Source organism: Amphiprion ocellaris, chromosome 1 (genome assembly GCF_022539595.1).
Source record: "Amphiprion ocellaris isolate individual 3 ecotype Okinawa chromosome 1, ASM2253959v1, whole genome shotgun sequence".
NCBI lineage: Eukaryota > Metazoa > Chordata > Actinopteri > Pomacentridae > Amphiprion > Amphiprion ocellaris.
Genome location: NC_072766.1, coordinates 14674934 through 14690901, shown reverse-complemented (window position 1 = coordinate 14690901; position 15968 = coordinate 14674934). Strand labels below are relative to the sequence as shown.

General features: G+C 41.9%; 1 protein-coding gene across 3 annotated transcripts in view; it reads left to right on the top strand.

The window, feature by feature from the left end:
- The first annotated feature begins 747 nt into the window (after nucleotides 1-747).
- Nucleotides 748-15968, top strand: part of mafa (MAF bZIP transcription factor a) — a 71959-nt gene continuing 56738 nt past the window's right edge. For 2 of the 3 annotated variants that reach the window (XR_004847828.2, XM_023275896.3), the window contains exons 1-2: nucleotides 749-2119; nucleotides 10039-10104. Coding sequence is in view for 2 of the 3 variants with exons in the window: in XM_023275896.3 (XP_023131664.1) it covers nucleotides 1152-2119; nucleotides 10039-10066 (996 nt within the window). In the remaining variant the exon portion in view is untranslated. Of the gene's footprint in view, nucleotides 2120-9920; nucleotides 10105-15968 lie in introns of those variants that run through there. The other variant, XM_055010316.1, reaches the window with a different exon arrangement.

Below are 15968 nucleotides of genomic sequence, written 5' to 3'. Positions count from 1 at the left end.
TGGTGAGCGGCATGACAATCCACTTCAATCCACCGTTCATATTTTTGGTCAAAGTAACCACTCAGCATCACCTATACATGCCACTTTATTTTTATAAATACAGTGTAGTTTATATAAAGTTACCTGGGTTATAAGATGAAGGAAATACTTGATAATACAAATAATAAACTGCAGTGATTTTCTTCTAGGAAAACCAAACAAAAATAATGTGTGAAATTATTTTTTTTTTATAAAATACTACAAAGACATAATATTACGTAGGACACATAGGAAAATGGTTAAAAACTGTCTACTCATGAAAGCAGAAAGAGCTCAAATATGGGTGGTAGATTGTAGATCAATAGATTTGCATCAGCTTATAAATCTGCCAATCCATTTGTCTTAATATTTAATGTTCACTTTCTTCCTTTTGTCTAAACGCCCTGCATTGTAACTCCCGTGTTCGTGACTCTACAGCACACACGTTTCACCTCAGTCCACTTCCGTCAAAATGAGCTAAACTGGAATGAATCGTCGTTTCACACAAAAGCAAAATCGGAGATTAAAATCGGTCGCAAAATGAGCGTGTGTGCCGGCTGACAGTCAGCTGGTGGCCTTTGACAGTTGAGAAAAAGTTTTGTTTCTGGAGGCTACTAATATGTTAATTAGCTCTCGGAGTGTGCGACCCTATTGGCTCTTCGTCCGAGTCAATTTCCCATTTCAGCCTGACGTCAGGGCGGCTACAATGCTCTTAAACTCATCTGCTGTGTGATCCCACTAAAAAATCGCCCCACCAGTCAGCGGCTTCTAACGTAGCGAGGCAGCGCTCACTCCTCTCTGCTCTCGGCCGGTCTCCCTCTCCGCCTGCGTAATGTGCGCACGAAGAAACCCGTAAAGTGTTAAATGTTTGAAATACAAAACCGCCGAATTTCACATGCTGAGAAAGGACTTCGCTACTCGTGCGCGCGGCACTGCTGTGTCTGTGCACTAGACTCCGCAAAGAAAAACTCCTCACACGCCTGCAAGTCCGCGGCTGCAAAAGGGACGCAGAAAAGCTCATTTTTCAGTTTCAAGGCAAACGCTTAAAAATCAAACTGGCTCACGTTCTTCCCAACCAGCCCAGTTTGACAGCTGCTCTTCACCCCGTTTGGAGGACTGTCAGCAGCAAGAGGATGGCATCAGAGCTGGCAATGAGCAACTCCGACCTGCCCACCAGTCCCCTGGCCATGGAATATGTTAATGACTTCGATCTGATGAAGTTTGAAGTGAAAAAGGAGCCGGTGGAGCCCGATCGCAACATCAGCCAGTGCAGTCGCCTTATCGCCGGGGGATCCTTGTCTTCCACCCCGATGAGCACGCCTTGCAGCTCGGTGCCCCCTTCCCCAAGCTTCTCGGCGCCCAGTCCGGGCTCGGGGAGCGAGCAGAAGACACACATAGAGGATTTCTACTGGATGTCCGGTTACCAACAGCAGTTGAATCCAGAGGCGCTGGGCTTCAGCCCCGAAGACGCAGTCGAGGCGCTGATCAACAGCAGTCACCAGCTCCAGTCCTTCGATGGCTATGCCAGGGGCCAGCAGTTCGCTGGCGCAGCCGGAGCAGGAGGCACCATGGCCGGGGAGGAGATGGGCTCCGCCGCGGCGGTGGTGTCGGCAGTCATCGCTGCGGCAGCCGCTCAGAACGGAGGGCAGCACCACCACCACCACCACCACCACCACAGCAGCGGCCACCACCAGGCGCCCGGCGTCCAGTCCAACGGCACTTCTGGGACAAATCACCCACACATGCGCTTGGATGAGCGGTTTTCAGACGAGCAGCTGGTGACCATGTCGGTGCGGGAACTCAACCGGCAGCTACGGGGGGTCAGCAAGGAAGAAGTGATCAGATTGAAACAGAAGAGGAGGACCCTAAAGAACAGAGGCTACGCGCAGTCCTGCCGGTTCAAGCGGGTCCAGCAGCGGCACGTCCTGGAGGGAGAGAAGACGCAACTCCTGCAGCAGGTCGAGCACCTAAAGCAGGAGATCTCCAGGCTGGTCCGGGAGAGGGACGCGTACAAAGAAAAGTATGAGAAGCTCATCAGCAACGGCTTCAGAGAAAATGGATCCAGCAGTGACAACAACCCTTCATCCCCGGAGTTTTTCATGTGAGTCTCGACATTATCGCGAAAAAAACTGTATCAGATGAGTTACTCACCCCGCTTTAAAAAAGCTTTCATTATGAAACTTTTTTCATTTAAAAAAAAAAAGAAATGGCGCAAAGCCTGCTTAGACCAAGAACTAATTTGTTTTTTTTTTTTTTTGTTTTTTTATTTTATTTTTGAAAACAAGAATTTCCTCAAGTCCGCGACTATTGTAGATTTGGAAGGTTTTGTCATCCGTGTTTTTTTTTTTAATTTTTTTATTTTGAAGAGGCATGTTAAGAAACTTTCATGTCCATTTTTTTCTATCATACTCAGTATATTAGCCTGTTTGTCAAGTTTTTTTTTTCTCCACCGCTCTTTATTAGATTTGCAGTGTTTGATTTTTGAAAGTTGATCCAACTTTCACGCCGCAGTATATGAAGTGTGCATGCAGGCACTCACTATACTCCTGTGAAGTTCATCAACTTTTTTTCCCTTCATAATTTTACTTTTGATCCAGTGTACAGATTCCTGTCAAACCTGCATCCATCGACAATGTGTTTTTGGTCTTTTGTTTTTTTTTTTTTTTGTCTGCCAAACTTGGAGGATTGCGAGCCTGCCGTTTTGACGCCACCTCATCTCATGCTTTGTTATTGTGTTGAGCAACAAAAAAAAGACTATATCGCCTATTCATTAAAAACATTGTTTTTAAAAAGAGATGTGTTATTGAACTGACCCTGCATGCTGGACATGTATGGTTCTTGTTTTTGTTTTTTTTTTCTTCTTCTTCTTCTTTTCTGTGCTTGAAGATGTCCTTTTTGTCGGATGACTGCAGCATGGCATTCATACTTCATTTTAAGGCCTTCCTCACTTTTTTGGGACAGCGACAAAAAAGTGACAGGACTCCTCACCCACCCACCCACCCACTCCCACGCCTCTGTAACCTATACAAGTGCATTTCAGCTGTGTTGAAGTGCACCACCATCGGCTGTCATTAGGCTGCAGCGAATGCGCAAAATGCATTCCTGCTGGAAGTTTGATCGGCGGGGATCCTGGTGCAAGAGGGGGGAAAGAGAGGAAAGAAAGAAAGAAAAAAAAGACTTCACCAACCCCCTCCTTTTCTTTTTATTTCCTGTAAGTTTTAGCCTGTTGCTATGCCTATATTGTTATTTAAAGATATTCCATTGTGCATTTGTCAAACTTTTCTTTTGAAAAAATTTTAAAGGGTAATTTAAAGTTTTATAATCTTATGTTGCAAGAGATAACATGTGCTACAGGTTGGAGCATATATAGATGACTAGGAGAATTAATAAAGAAGAAAATGCATCTTTTTTAAAGGCATTGATTTAGAGAAATTGGCTCGGCTCCAATTGATAATATTGTGCGGTGCATAAAGAGCGCTTTTTGCAGCATGTGCTTCGAAGCCAAAGTGTGACAGAGCTCAGGTCTCCGCCACACTGTCATTAAGGTATTTCCAAAAATTGAAAAAAAAAAAAAAAAGTATTACTGGAGAAGATGATTCTCATAGTAGAAGGTAAATTGCCATGCTTTTTGGAAATGTGTTCCTTCAACCAACGATTTTGAACTGAAATGCACTAAAGGAAAATAAAAATAAAACGTAAAATTTCTCGCCTGTTGTCATGTGGAAGTTCAAGGAAAAAGTTCGTAATCTCTCAAGAAGATACGTTTGCCATCCTCTTGATTATTTTATTATCGGGTCAGGTGAGACTGTTGTTTTTGTCTTAAACGAACTCAATATTTGCAAAGCAATAACTAATTATTATAATAATCAATAATGTCTGGACATTGTTAGATCGTCAGGGATTGTCACCCTGCATGTACAAAAACGAGGGAGAACCATTCGCCAATAAATCTTGAGAATATGTTAATTAATCTTTCATCTTATATATAGTATATATATAAAAATATATATATATATATTTTGCTGTGCAAAATTATTTCACTCACTAACCATATGTGATGTTCATATGTGCTCGTTTTTCATTTCATACAATTAAATGATATGCAATAAATGTATGTAACTGTCCTCAATCAGTTTCTCACTTTTCTTTTGACTTGTTCTGAAATTATTTTTTTGCTTTTGTCACAGTAATGAAACTCAAGAATGGCTCTGTTTATATTGGCTGCTGCTGCCCTCTTTTTAAAATGTATTTTCCTCCATTACTTCTTTCATAACAGGCCACCCTGAAACAATCACAGGCATCATCTCAACAGTAGTTACTTATTGCAACACTTAACGAACCGATGAAGCAAAAACTGAAAGAGCAATCCAGGCTGACACAGTTCATTCATTTTAGGGCATTCATGCTGCACGTCAAAAAGTGGAGGTCCAAGTCCGGTGTTGCAGAGAAGTTAATGAAAGCACAAAGATTAAGACAAGCAGTGGCCTGCATGTGGTTGCACTTCTATTTGGATGCGCTATTGTCTAATACAGACTGCGTATTTTTACTTAAAAATCTCCAAAATAACTAAATGAAAAAGTCTTAGAGTCAGACATATCTTTTTTTGGGGGGTCATTTCTGTTTCATTATTTCAATTAGTTTTCCATTATTACAATCATTTGATTACATATAATGAAATATTATCTTGGCAATACCTATTTAAAATCTTCCAGTGCAGGGGTTGCATCCTCACTTGTGTTTATGGAAGCCCAGTGTGGTTTTACATCTGATAATTACACCCTGTTAATTTTTCCTGTAAACTGTGACCTGTTATTAGTGTGAGTCTCTCTTTGTGCATGTGTGCGTGTGGGTGTATGCAAGCATATCTGAATAGGTGTGAATGTGAGTGTGTGTGTGTTTCCTTGAATGACAGTGTGTAATTATGACATCTCTGTGTGAACTACTTGCGGTCTTGCATGCCCCACATTTGCTCACTTTGTCCTTTTTTGTGTTCTCTGCTTGCTGATCTGTGTACGTCTGCTGTGCCCCCTCGCTGTGTTTTTTCGGACACTGTGTGCTCACTGTCATTAGCATGTCATCGTCTGGCTTTCCCCCGGCTTTATCCTGTTTGTCAGTGGCTCTGGATGTTGGCCTGGAGCAGACATGCTCTGGGAGAGAGAGGGGGGTGCAGCGAGGGCACAGTCATGTCAGGCATGTGAGGGGGCGCTGGAGAAGGTGCCAATTTAAGTCAGCCACTGCGGTGAGCAGAGGAGGCTCCGCGCCACTGTACCCAATCTTGCATTTCAGTTGGTGTTTAGACATCTTATGCTGTCTTCCTTCAGCACAACTTCTGCACTGAACCGGTGCATTAACTGAACACTTTTTGTCTTAAACACAAGAGTAAAAAGTTCCTGTGTAAGTTCTGGGATCAGGATCAGCCTTGTGGGCATCTTCTTTCACTGTTCCAGAACAATTTGTTTGTTGAAACAGGAAGACCAATGTGCCAAAATACATTTTGAAGAAGGTTTCTGAGGACAGATTCAATCTGGATTTGTCAGCTTTTTGCAACTTAGACAGTTTGCATGTGCACAGCTCTCTAGCAAATGACACACACAAAAGGCACCTTTCATAAAAAACTAACTCAACTGTTAGTGTGTGATCAAGTGTTAATCTAGATCACAGTTATAGTTATCTTTGCATGTATAAATTTCATACTTGTTAAATTTACAAAAGAAGCCGTCTGCGCCATCTGCCACAGATGATGTGCTACACAGCTCAGCCAAAAAAAAGAAAGGAAGAAAGTAAAAAAAAAAAAAAAAAAAAGGCTAGTGTTAACCCAACACTTGTATCCCATCTGAGGTGAGGTGTGTGATGCTGCTGCTGTGGAGGCTGATGTGCCCAGAGTGAGGGGAGAGACTGAGACAATAGTCGGGCTTGGGCTGAATTAAATGATTTTGCTGATGATTAATAGTGGTGTGGGCCACTGGCTCCTGCGATGTAGAGATGATAAATCGTGAGTGCAGCTCCGTGCAGCTGTGCCAGTGTTGGGTCTTAGCATGCACATACCATGCAATTTACAGCCAAGCCGCTCTCCTTCTTCCTCAATTTATTTAATTACATCTATCTGATCTCAGCAGTAGTGCTGCTATATTCTGATATTTCATATTAACCACAACAATGTAAGGAATGCCTTCAGGGAGGATCACTGTTTGCTTTTTTCCTCCTTTAAAATACATGTTTCTGTGCTTGCCATTTCTAAGAGAAAATAATTTCTTCTTTTCTTAGGAGTTAGGCTTTGCTTCTCTGAAGGCCATGCATTTGTGTGGTGGGTTTTTTGATGTGTTTTAAATGGTATGCAAAAAATGAAAAAAATGTTTGTGTTTAAGGCTGCTTTGGTAAACTCTTAAACCTATTTATTCTGATTGTTTCCTCATTGGAATAGATCCGTTAGACCTCCAATGTGCATGAAATAGAACTGAAAACACCACACAGACGCTGGAAATGAAAACACACTCACCTGTCTACATGCAACAGCACATACACAACCTATAAGTAGCCCGCGTGGATTCGCTGCAGCTTTTTTTGTTTCACGCCGTGACATTCATTGTGTTTCTCTCTATTCTGGCATTTATGTGACTCAAATACTCGAGTCTCTGAGCTAAATGACATTTGTGCGAAGACAGATCTAATTTGCAAAAAGATGTTTCCTCTTATATCTGTGGCACCAGTGCGCAATGGTTATGGAAGTGATAAAATGATCGATCTTCCAGTGATGCACTCATGTGGAACGTTGGCGCTATGTGGGCTGACAGCATAAGATGCAGCACAATGTTCACTCAAGTAGCAGCATGCCAGTTGACAGAACCAAAAACAAGGGCTGGTTGGGGGTTGGAATTCTTGCAGGCTTTAGATGGTGCCAGAGGAAGGGCTGGAAAGGATGTTTGTGCTGCTGCTTTGCGTTTGATTCTGTGTGTCCCAACTCTTCCCGGCCCATGTGAGAGGCCGGTCGGTGCCGGTGTGCATAAAATGCGTGCTTGCATATGTAAATGTGTGAGCGTCTGTCTGTACATGCATGTGTGAGTCTCTCTTGTTGTCTTTTGGAGAAGAGGATGAGCAGAGGTCAAAAGTTACAGCGCACAAGGCTGCTCTCAAAGTCATTAGAGTAATCCCTGCCCTGGGGAACTCTGGCTCATTTCCTCTGGCCAGAACCCTCTGAATGAGATGTACATGCACATCCGACATGGTACAGTACACAATACATTCAAAGCTACTTGCTGTCAATTTTTTATTTCTTTATTTATTTTTACACTTTCCTGTATCTCACTACTGTCTTAGAGAGTTACACTCTAGTAGCACACTGTTTGCTGTTTCAGAGGGTTTAAACAAAAGGCATTTCTTTAAAGTCAAAGTCACAAGTATTTCTTGTGCTTTAGCTGTGTCAAAACCACATCATTAGTTGTGTTATTATAACTTTGCTCCACTTAGATGACAGGTATTAAAATATACAAAACGTGTTTACATGTAGCACAATTTCCATAAAATGGGCCGACATGGCACTTGGCTGAAGCCTGGCAAGTTTTGTTTCATGCTGGCAATTTCCATGCAGCTGAAGAGAAAAAAGATACCGAGTCATTGCCAAGTGAAAATAGGGACGATAAAAAGTAAGGCAACCTCTGTACTAACTTAGCTAATCACAGCAGCCATATAATGGGGATTGTCTGGTTGTGTTTATGGCACTTGTGATGAACAGTTAATATTTCTGTCACACACATTATTCAAGCATTATACTGTGGGCGTTGCGAAGACACAACAAAGCAGCCAGTAGCACTTAAGCAAAATGCATTGTTCCTCCTTTATAAATACCCACCGACTCAGACTCTGAGTGTTGAACTGTGATTTTTCAGTGTCAGTCTTGATTTTACACTTTAATTGAGGTATGTAGAGACAGATAGCATCTGAATAATACCAATAATTTCAGTTTTGTTGTTTAAAGGAGATAGGAGAATTAAAAAGATCTTACTGTGCAGTGAGAATTAACAAAAAACAAACTTTTCTCTAAACATTTGACACAAAGTCACCACTTTTTAAAATGTATTTCCCCTGTTATTTTCATCCTTCTATCCTGAAGCCAACACACTGACCATTTTCCTAAACATGCATGGCCACTATTATCTGAATGTGAATTTTTTTTTAAAAAAGCATATTAAAACAGTTAAATGATTGAATTCAGTTTATGCAATACATAAAGTTGAGATTATCTCTCCCAAATCAGTGTAAAATGACTAAGCATTCAATCATTTGGTTCTGCAAAACAGCACTGCAGACGGAAGACTAAAGGATGTGCAGGGAGTTAACAGCAACAGCAAACAGGTGTCTCAACGCTACCAGGTGGCAGCCACATCTGTGAATGGTCTGTCCAGATTCATAGCAGATACAGAGACAAAAAATAAATAAAATCTCCTCTCACTTTACAGTGTAAACGAGAGGTACAGTGCAGACACACTCACTTGTTGAGAATTAAATGGACGTCAGGGATCAATTAAGATACTTACTTTATCAGAGTGTGCTTTGCTCTTTCTTTACATTTCTTTTTCTTTCTTTTTTTTCTCAGGCAGAAAGCGCGCTCAAAAAGACATTAAGCAGATACACGTGGTGTCATTAGACAGTTGTCCTTGAAAGGCTGGCTGCAGGTTATGTTGGTAATGAGGTGGTATAGGGACTTACTGGGGGAATTTTATATGTCTGTAAATGGACCCAAACCAAGAGACTGTGACTTAAATAAATGTAGCACCATCTCTCAGCTGTGCAAAAGGACAGTGTAAAAATAAATATGAAATGAAAAAAAAAAAACACAATGCTTTCAGACTGACATGGTTGTCAAATTTCTATGAATAAAAAACCCAGATACATGATTGGAATCACAGTTTTGCTCTATAAATAGTTTCTATGAGTGTAAGTATTTTATTCCCACTCTTGTAATTTTTAAAGGATATTATTATAAATTATGTGTCTTTCCTTTGGACCAACAGTTTACTGAACTGTCATAGCAGAGAATGACAGAACATTTAAAGTGACATAAATAACACTGCATCTCTGTGCTCTATAATTTTTTTTTTTTGTGGGCACAGTTAGCAGCCTTTTAAAATTTTCTTCAAAACCTTGATATCTGTCAATAAAGTTTACACTTTGTGATTTAGATGCAATGGCGTGTTTTTCTGCTGCAGCACTAACATCATCATGCTGCATCACAGCTGTCGTCCTGCAAGTTCGATATACTTTGCAGAAGTGAGTTATGTGGCATTTATTTGAAAATCCAGTGATTTAAAATTTCCTTCAGTACAGCGTACCGGCAAAGCATTTCCACAACTGTCATTTTCCACGGCGTTTTAAAGGGACGCAGCTTGGCATCAGCACACAGGGAGCTAAGAGCTAATCTAATGCTTTTACTTGTGTAGCAACATTTATAGGGGATATGAATAACTATTTGGACACACCACAAGCACCATGCTTACTTATGTGTGTTTTATTGGGGGTGCTTATGAAAGTTTTAGTTATGAGGTAGTAAGAAAAGCAGACCTCTTCCTTCCCTTTCAGAACAATTAATTTTGTAATTTAGTGAAACAAGCAGGAATAAAGGCCTTGGCAAAAAGCTGTTTTTCTTTTTCCATGTGATGGCATATTGTGCGCTTAGATATTTTAGTTTGTCTCTCGTGGTTACAGTGTTTTGATGCATGGGTTCTGCCTGTAGAATCTATTTGCATGCAAATTTTTACATTTCCCTCCGCATCAAACGCTTACTATGATACATGTACTGTATTTCTCCAGACAGACAAGGTGAGAGTGAATCTCACTCAAAATGGGTTTACTTGTTTCTTTGTGATTGTTTGTGTGGGTCTCTCTGTGTGTGTGTGTGTGTGTGTCAGGCTGGCAGAGAGTGACGCATGGAGAGGAGACAGAAAGAAGGAGAGAAGGTGCGTAGTTGCTTTGTTGCTCATTTATCCAATTCTGATGTGTTTTGTCCAATCTTATCTGCTTCTTTAGGTCATCAAGAAAATTCCTCCATCTGTGATTTCAAGCTCCATTCTTCTGTGCCCTTGGATCCTGGAGGTAAAACACTTGATGTCTTTCAGCTTTTTTTATTTTCCTATTATTTTAACTTTAGAACTGTGGTTGAAATCAGATTTGTGAAGCCTACTTTAAAAATATCACAACTGTATGCCAAATATCAAACATATTTATGATATATACACTGTTATTACTGGTCATGTCATTTATATTTCCCTAAAATATCACTTCACCAATAAATCCATATGAACTAATTATGAATATAAGATTCTTCTATTAAACAGAGAGTACATAGAGTCACTGCATATAGCACTGAGTGTTTTAAAGCATAATGCCTATGTCTGTTAGGCCTCCATAATGGATACATTATGCACCATAGCTTGTCAATTTCAATTCATATGCTAAAGAGCAAACACCTTCTCGATGTTGGCAATATCTCTCTCCATCACGCTGCTCTGTATCTCCCCAGTGCAATAACTTTTCATGGTATTGTATCTATTTTCATTCCTTATTTAAATCCACATAGAAAAAAAAACACACACATACGCACATGTACACACACACACACACACACAACACGTATATGAAGTTTTCAGTTGTCCCGGATCAAAAGCACAACCTGGAGATTATAGCCACTCATTCAAATGTAAATTGCATGTTGAGATTTTGTCTTTTGTCTCAGACAACAGCAGAGAGGAAGAGTGAAAAATACGCTTCTAGGCTTGAAATCAATTCACACAGACAGGGGGGAACCTGGGCAAATGTATATTGCAAAGCCAATTGTTCCTGTAACGGTTTCACTGATTGTTCCAAAGCAAACCTCTACGATGTTCTTGTTCATGACACATAAGAGAGAGAAGAGGTCAGAAAAGGCTTGCATTCATGACTTTCCACCATCGTACAGTAGAATATATGTATGTGTGTATGTGTGAGCGTATGTGTGCGTACACATGTATTTGTATCTGCTGTTATTTACTTGATTGTGTCTAAGTGGGGCTTGGGATCAGTAGTTGGCCTTTCTCCAGATCCACTTAACTTCAGGAGGGGAAGCAGGACAAAAGCCATCAGGGAAGACAAGGACAAATCATCTTTAGATGAAGTGTTTTAAGTGCTCTGATTCTCCTCCCACGTCATCACTGTGAATTAGGTGCCCTCTGCTCACGGCTAAGGAGTGTCGAATATAAACAATGCCAAGGGAACGGATGTTAAATGAATGAAAGTGGAAAACCATGAGGGTGTCTATCTTAGTCAGCCTCGTAAATTTCAGTTCTCTTGCAATGCCGCCGCGCTACACTGATGTTGTGCTCTGACAACCTGCCAGCTGAGCTTAGAGGGGCTGCATGCGGTGTGGTCTGGTCGATCCTGTTCTTAGCGGTTTCAGCCATGGCAGACATTGCAGGCAGAGCCATGTCTTTGTTTTATGCAAATCCATGCATATGAGGAGGGGGGGAAGGTGATGAGCAGTCTGGCCACGTAGCTCCAGGAGGACAAGCTGAGTGATGGAGACGGAGAGCCAGGTCTTGGTGTCCTTGCCTGGGGAAAGAGTGTCCTGACTCTAGCCTGGACTGCCTAGACACCATCAGGACACTGTGTCACTGCCTCTATCCCGCTAAGCCAAGAGAAAAAGATTTTTCCAGGCACAAATGTATTTACTTTGCGAGATGGGGAGTTGGTGTGGAGATAAACAGAGGTAAACATTGGTATGGAAGTGCCAGTGTGTCTAACCTGCGACTAGTGAGTGTGTGTGTGTGTGTGTGTGTGTGTGTGTGTGTGTGTGTTATAAAGGCAGGCACATCTCAGGGGTTTGCCATGCAAAGAGACACTGGAGTTCAGAGCCCAGCAGGGAGTTGAAGGACCCAGAATATGCTGACAAAGATAAAACGCCAGGTGTGTGTATATGCACTGTAAGTGTGTGAAAGAGGCTGTGAGAAAGGGAGCGGAGTGCAAATATAGACCGGGGAAAGCATGCTTGTGTGTGTTTGTATGACAGCGAATGTGTGCGATTACATGAGCATACTGTAATAGGTAGGCAAGTCTACTAACCATGTGACTGGTGTACGGCAGGGTAGTTTGGGTGAACCGTGTTGAAGCTGTATCACCCGCACACACCACATCTCATCGGAGCGATCAGTCTCCCGTCGTCGCAAGTGACTTATTGCCTTAAGTCACTGTAGTTCATCTGTGTACTAAATTATGTCTTGTGAATGTTTTCAAAATAGTTCTGGTTTTCCCCCATCCTCTCCTGCTTACCCCCCTCTCAGAACTGCATGCTAACGGTAATGGCTGGTCAGAGGCTCTTCTGTCACAGAGAGCTCTATTTCTGGGTGCCAGGATGTTGGTCTCAGTCGCTGAGGGCAGATGAAATCGATCCAAGTTGACCTGTCATGTGGAGGAGAAAATGAATGAGACAGAGGAGGGGTGCAGAGGCCACGGAGAGAAAGGGGGCAGTGCAGAAGTATAAAAACAACCTCCTGCTTCATATGGGTCAAAAGTCGGGGGATGATTTATTCAAGACTGGGTGTTATCCCTCCTTCTCCTCCTCCTCCTCGCTGCTCCACCTGCCTCTCGGAAAGGAGTGAGAAACTGGAGACTGCTCAGAAGAAGCTGACTATATTTATCCTTGGTGGCCAAAGACACTGTGGTCTAACTTTAAAGTTAAAAATACAGATATCCATGTACAGTGAGACGGGCGCACTTTGCGTCATCGCAAGACACCAAGCACAAGTTTGGATCGAGTCAGATGGAAGAAAGAGTGCAAAGCAGCGTGTAGCATTCGCTGTTTTGTTTGTTTGTTTGTTTGTTTTTGCTAAAATGCTAACTGCATTCACCGAGTCTTCCTGCATGAGTACTACAGATGATTAAATTCATATGTGTAGTCATGGAGATAAAACTTTAACGAGACTAATTTTACTCTCAATTGTGAAAATAATACTTTCCCCGCAAAGAAACGAGTGAAACAAGCAAACAAACAAACAGAGAGAAAGGAAGAGAGAGATTTATGGCTCCGTTTGACTGTGAAGTGCTACTAGATTTAGCCCAGAGTGTTTGGGCAGAGCTCCACTTTGCTAATTATTTTCCTGTGGCAGAGTTCTCAGTGTGGCGCTCCTTTCTCGCTCTGAGGAGAGAGGCTCAGTGGTAAGTGCTTAGTCAGCCTGACTCTGGGTGTGAGATACTGTTGGGTCTCTGGTGGACCGTAGGGGAGGTGGAGCAGCATGAGACCAAACCCATCACAAGGTGAAGTCTTTGAGGTGAGGGCAGGCCCATCGTCGGCAATCAGTGAAAGGAAGCGGAATAAAATATCTCTGCTGGGGGAAGTGAACAAGAGCTAGTATCTGTCTCATTCTGCATCAGTGACGAACATGTCACTCTTCGATTGTTGTGGCAGTTTGCTGGTTGTTTGTGGAGACGGCTGGGATGCCCCTATTCTAATTGTCTATCAAGCCACAGGATCCACTCATTAGCAATTAGCAAAGACACATGTACACACATCATTGTTTGTGTCTATGAATTGGTTGTTTCTGACTTGAAAATCCTTGAACGTTCAGTCCAGAGGAAACTGTGCATTCTGTTTCTCTTCCCCCTCTATTTATACTCCAATGTCAAACTTGTCCTTCTTTCTGTCTCTACTCCTCTTTTTAGAGTGACACACAGCTCCTCCTCTTCTGTCTGCCCTGCTATCCTCCAAATGACTCTCCTCCCAAACAAACTTACCTTCCTTCCCCTCGCCTCTGTTCCCAGCGTCACTTTCCCTCCCTCCCTCGCTCCCTCCCTCGCTCCCTCCCTCGCTCCCTCCCTCGCTCCTTCACACTGCACCTGCTTCCCTCCCGCTCTCTGCTCCCTCTCCAAACGTCACTTTTCCCCTCCTCTCCTCCTCCACTTCTATTCTCCCCCTCGTTAGCTTGATGAATGGCTTCACTGCAGGGAAAGTGCTGATTTTCATCCCTCTGTCTGATTTCTGCTGGCTGTTATTAATTTCAAACACTCAGAGAAAAGCAAGTGAGTCAATAAATAAGGAAATGAACACACTTCATCCTGCCATACAGCAGCTCTCACAGTCATTCACCCAGGGTCCTCTGTGGAGGCCAAGTCTGCATTTATACTGATAGAGTTCAGCTCTGCTCTTGAATCACAACATGCCTCCATATTTTTTAAGGCAAAAACACAAGGCGTGCACTACCGCTGCGTCATATCAGACGCTTCCGGAGCATTTTCAGGATCTCTTCGCCTCCCTCAGACAAACAGGACCAGTGGGAGACAGAACAGTACAAAGGAAATGGCTCTGAAGAGACATGAAGTGTCCTCTCACATCTTTCATCTTTCACACTAGTGCACCATTTAAGAAATGTATACAGAGAGTGACAGTGCGAAGAGAGATAGAGAGGATGTGAGGGGAAAAAAAGGCAATGAGAAGCAGCAGTCTAACAGAGTTATTGCTGCACATTAAACGATGCTGTCCACACAGTGTGGCTGAGGCTGTATGTCTAAGTGCACATTACTTACATTCCAGGCTTAATGCATTTGTGCTTGCCTGTTAACGTCAAACACAAATAGCCTCTGAGAACAATGCAATTCTCTCAATTTCTTGCTGTCAGACAGGAACACTTGGACCAAAAGTTGTTATTCTCTATTTTATGTATTCAATTAAAGTGTTAGGATATTTAATCAATCTAGCATCCCCATAATGCATGCACAGACACTGAAATTAAAGCCTAAGATAATATCACACTGTTTACAAAGTGTTAAGACAAACAGTCTGGTGGAGTATCCTATTAATACATGAGACACATACACATGTCCTCCGCTGCGTAGTCTGTGCTCTGCAGCCACCAGGCTTATGTTTCTCCTGGCAGTTAAAAGAATATTTGGTATCACACTAATAAACATGCAGACTTCCTTAATTGGCTGATATATTCCTGACAACTCACTAATCTATTGATTTCAGCTTTGTAGGGCTGTCCTCCTGAATCAGTGTACAGCACAAATATGTGTCTGTGTGGAGCAAATGAAATAACTCAGTTTTTAAATAGCACCTAACATAGCACTTAATCCAGTGTACTTTACATTAAACACAAGACAGACAGATTGAAGAAAATACTTCTACTACCATTAATCACACTATTAATAATACCAACAATAAAAATCATTACGACCAACATCATCATTTTAAAAGAGCAAAGCCACAAAATGCACCCTGAGACAACACAGGGCGTACACAGGGTTCTGACAATGGACTGTGTATAAAAGATGGACGTAGTTGTGACGTTACCCACTAGTTTGTTGACAATTGTTTTGAAGCCTCTAGTTTGGCATTTGACTATTGCCAACTTGTGAAAAGTGGACCTAACTGAGAATTTGAGGACACTACGCATGTTGATGTGTTGATTATCTGTCAATCACAAAATAACTCAGCCTAAAAATATCCTGCTTTAAAGTATATTTTACTCTAAATTGGGCCATACTTTACAAAATGAATGTCATGCTGTTTTGAATTAAGTGTGAAACTAGCAAATGAGACAGTAAAGTCATTAGGAAAATGTTTAACGAGGGAACAAATCAAGAGAGAAGTACGGTCACTTTCTCATAAACTTCTATTCTTTTTGCAACCAGAGGAGTTGTCTCCTACTAGCTGTTAGATAGAAGGAAGATTTTCAAGCGGATAAACAACAAGCTGCAGCCTGAGAAGCTCTAAAAGCTAGTAATTCCTCAGCTTACTAGCTTTTGACACAGCTAGCTGTGTGGTTAGCATGTTGGTAAACGATTGTAGCATCCGTGTGAGGAACATTTGATAGAACTGAAGCTATAGCAGCAATTAGGATCATCTCTTCTGGAGCCGCCACTGTTGTTTTTGCACAAATAGTTCCTTCCTGTTGTCTTCACCATGTTGTTACATTTAAAACATAGCTGCC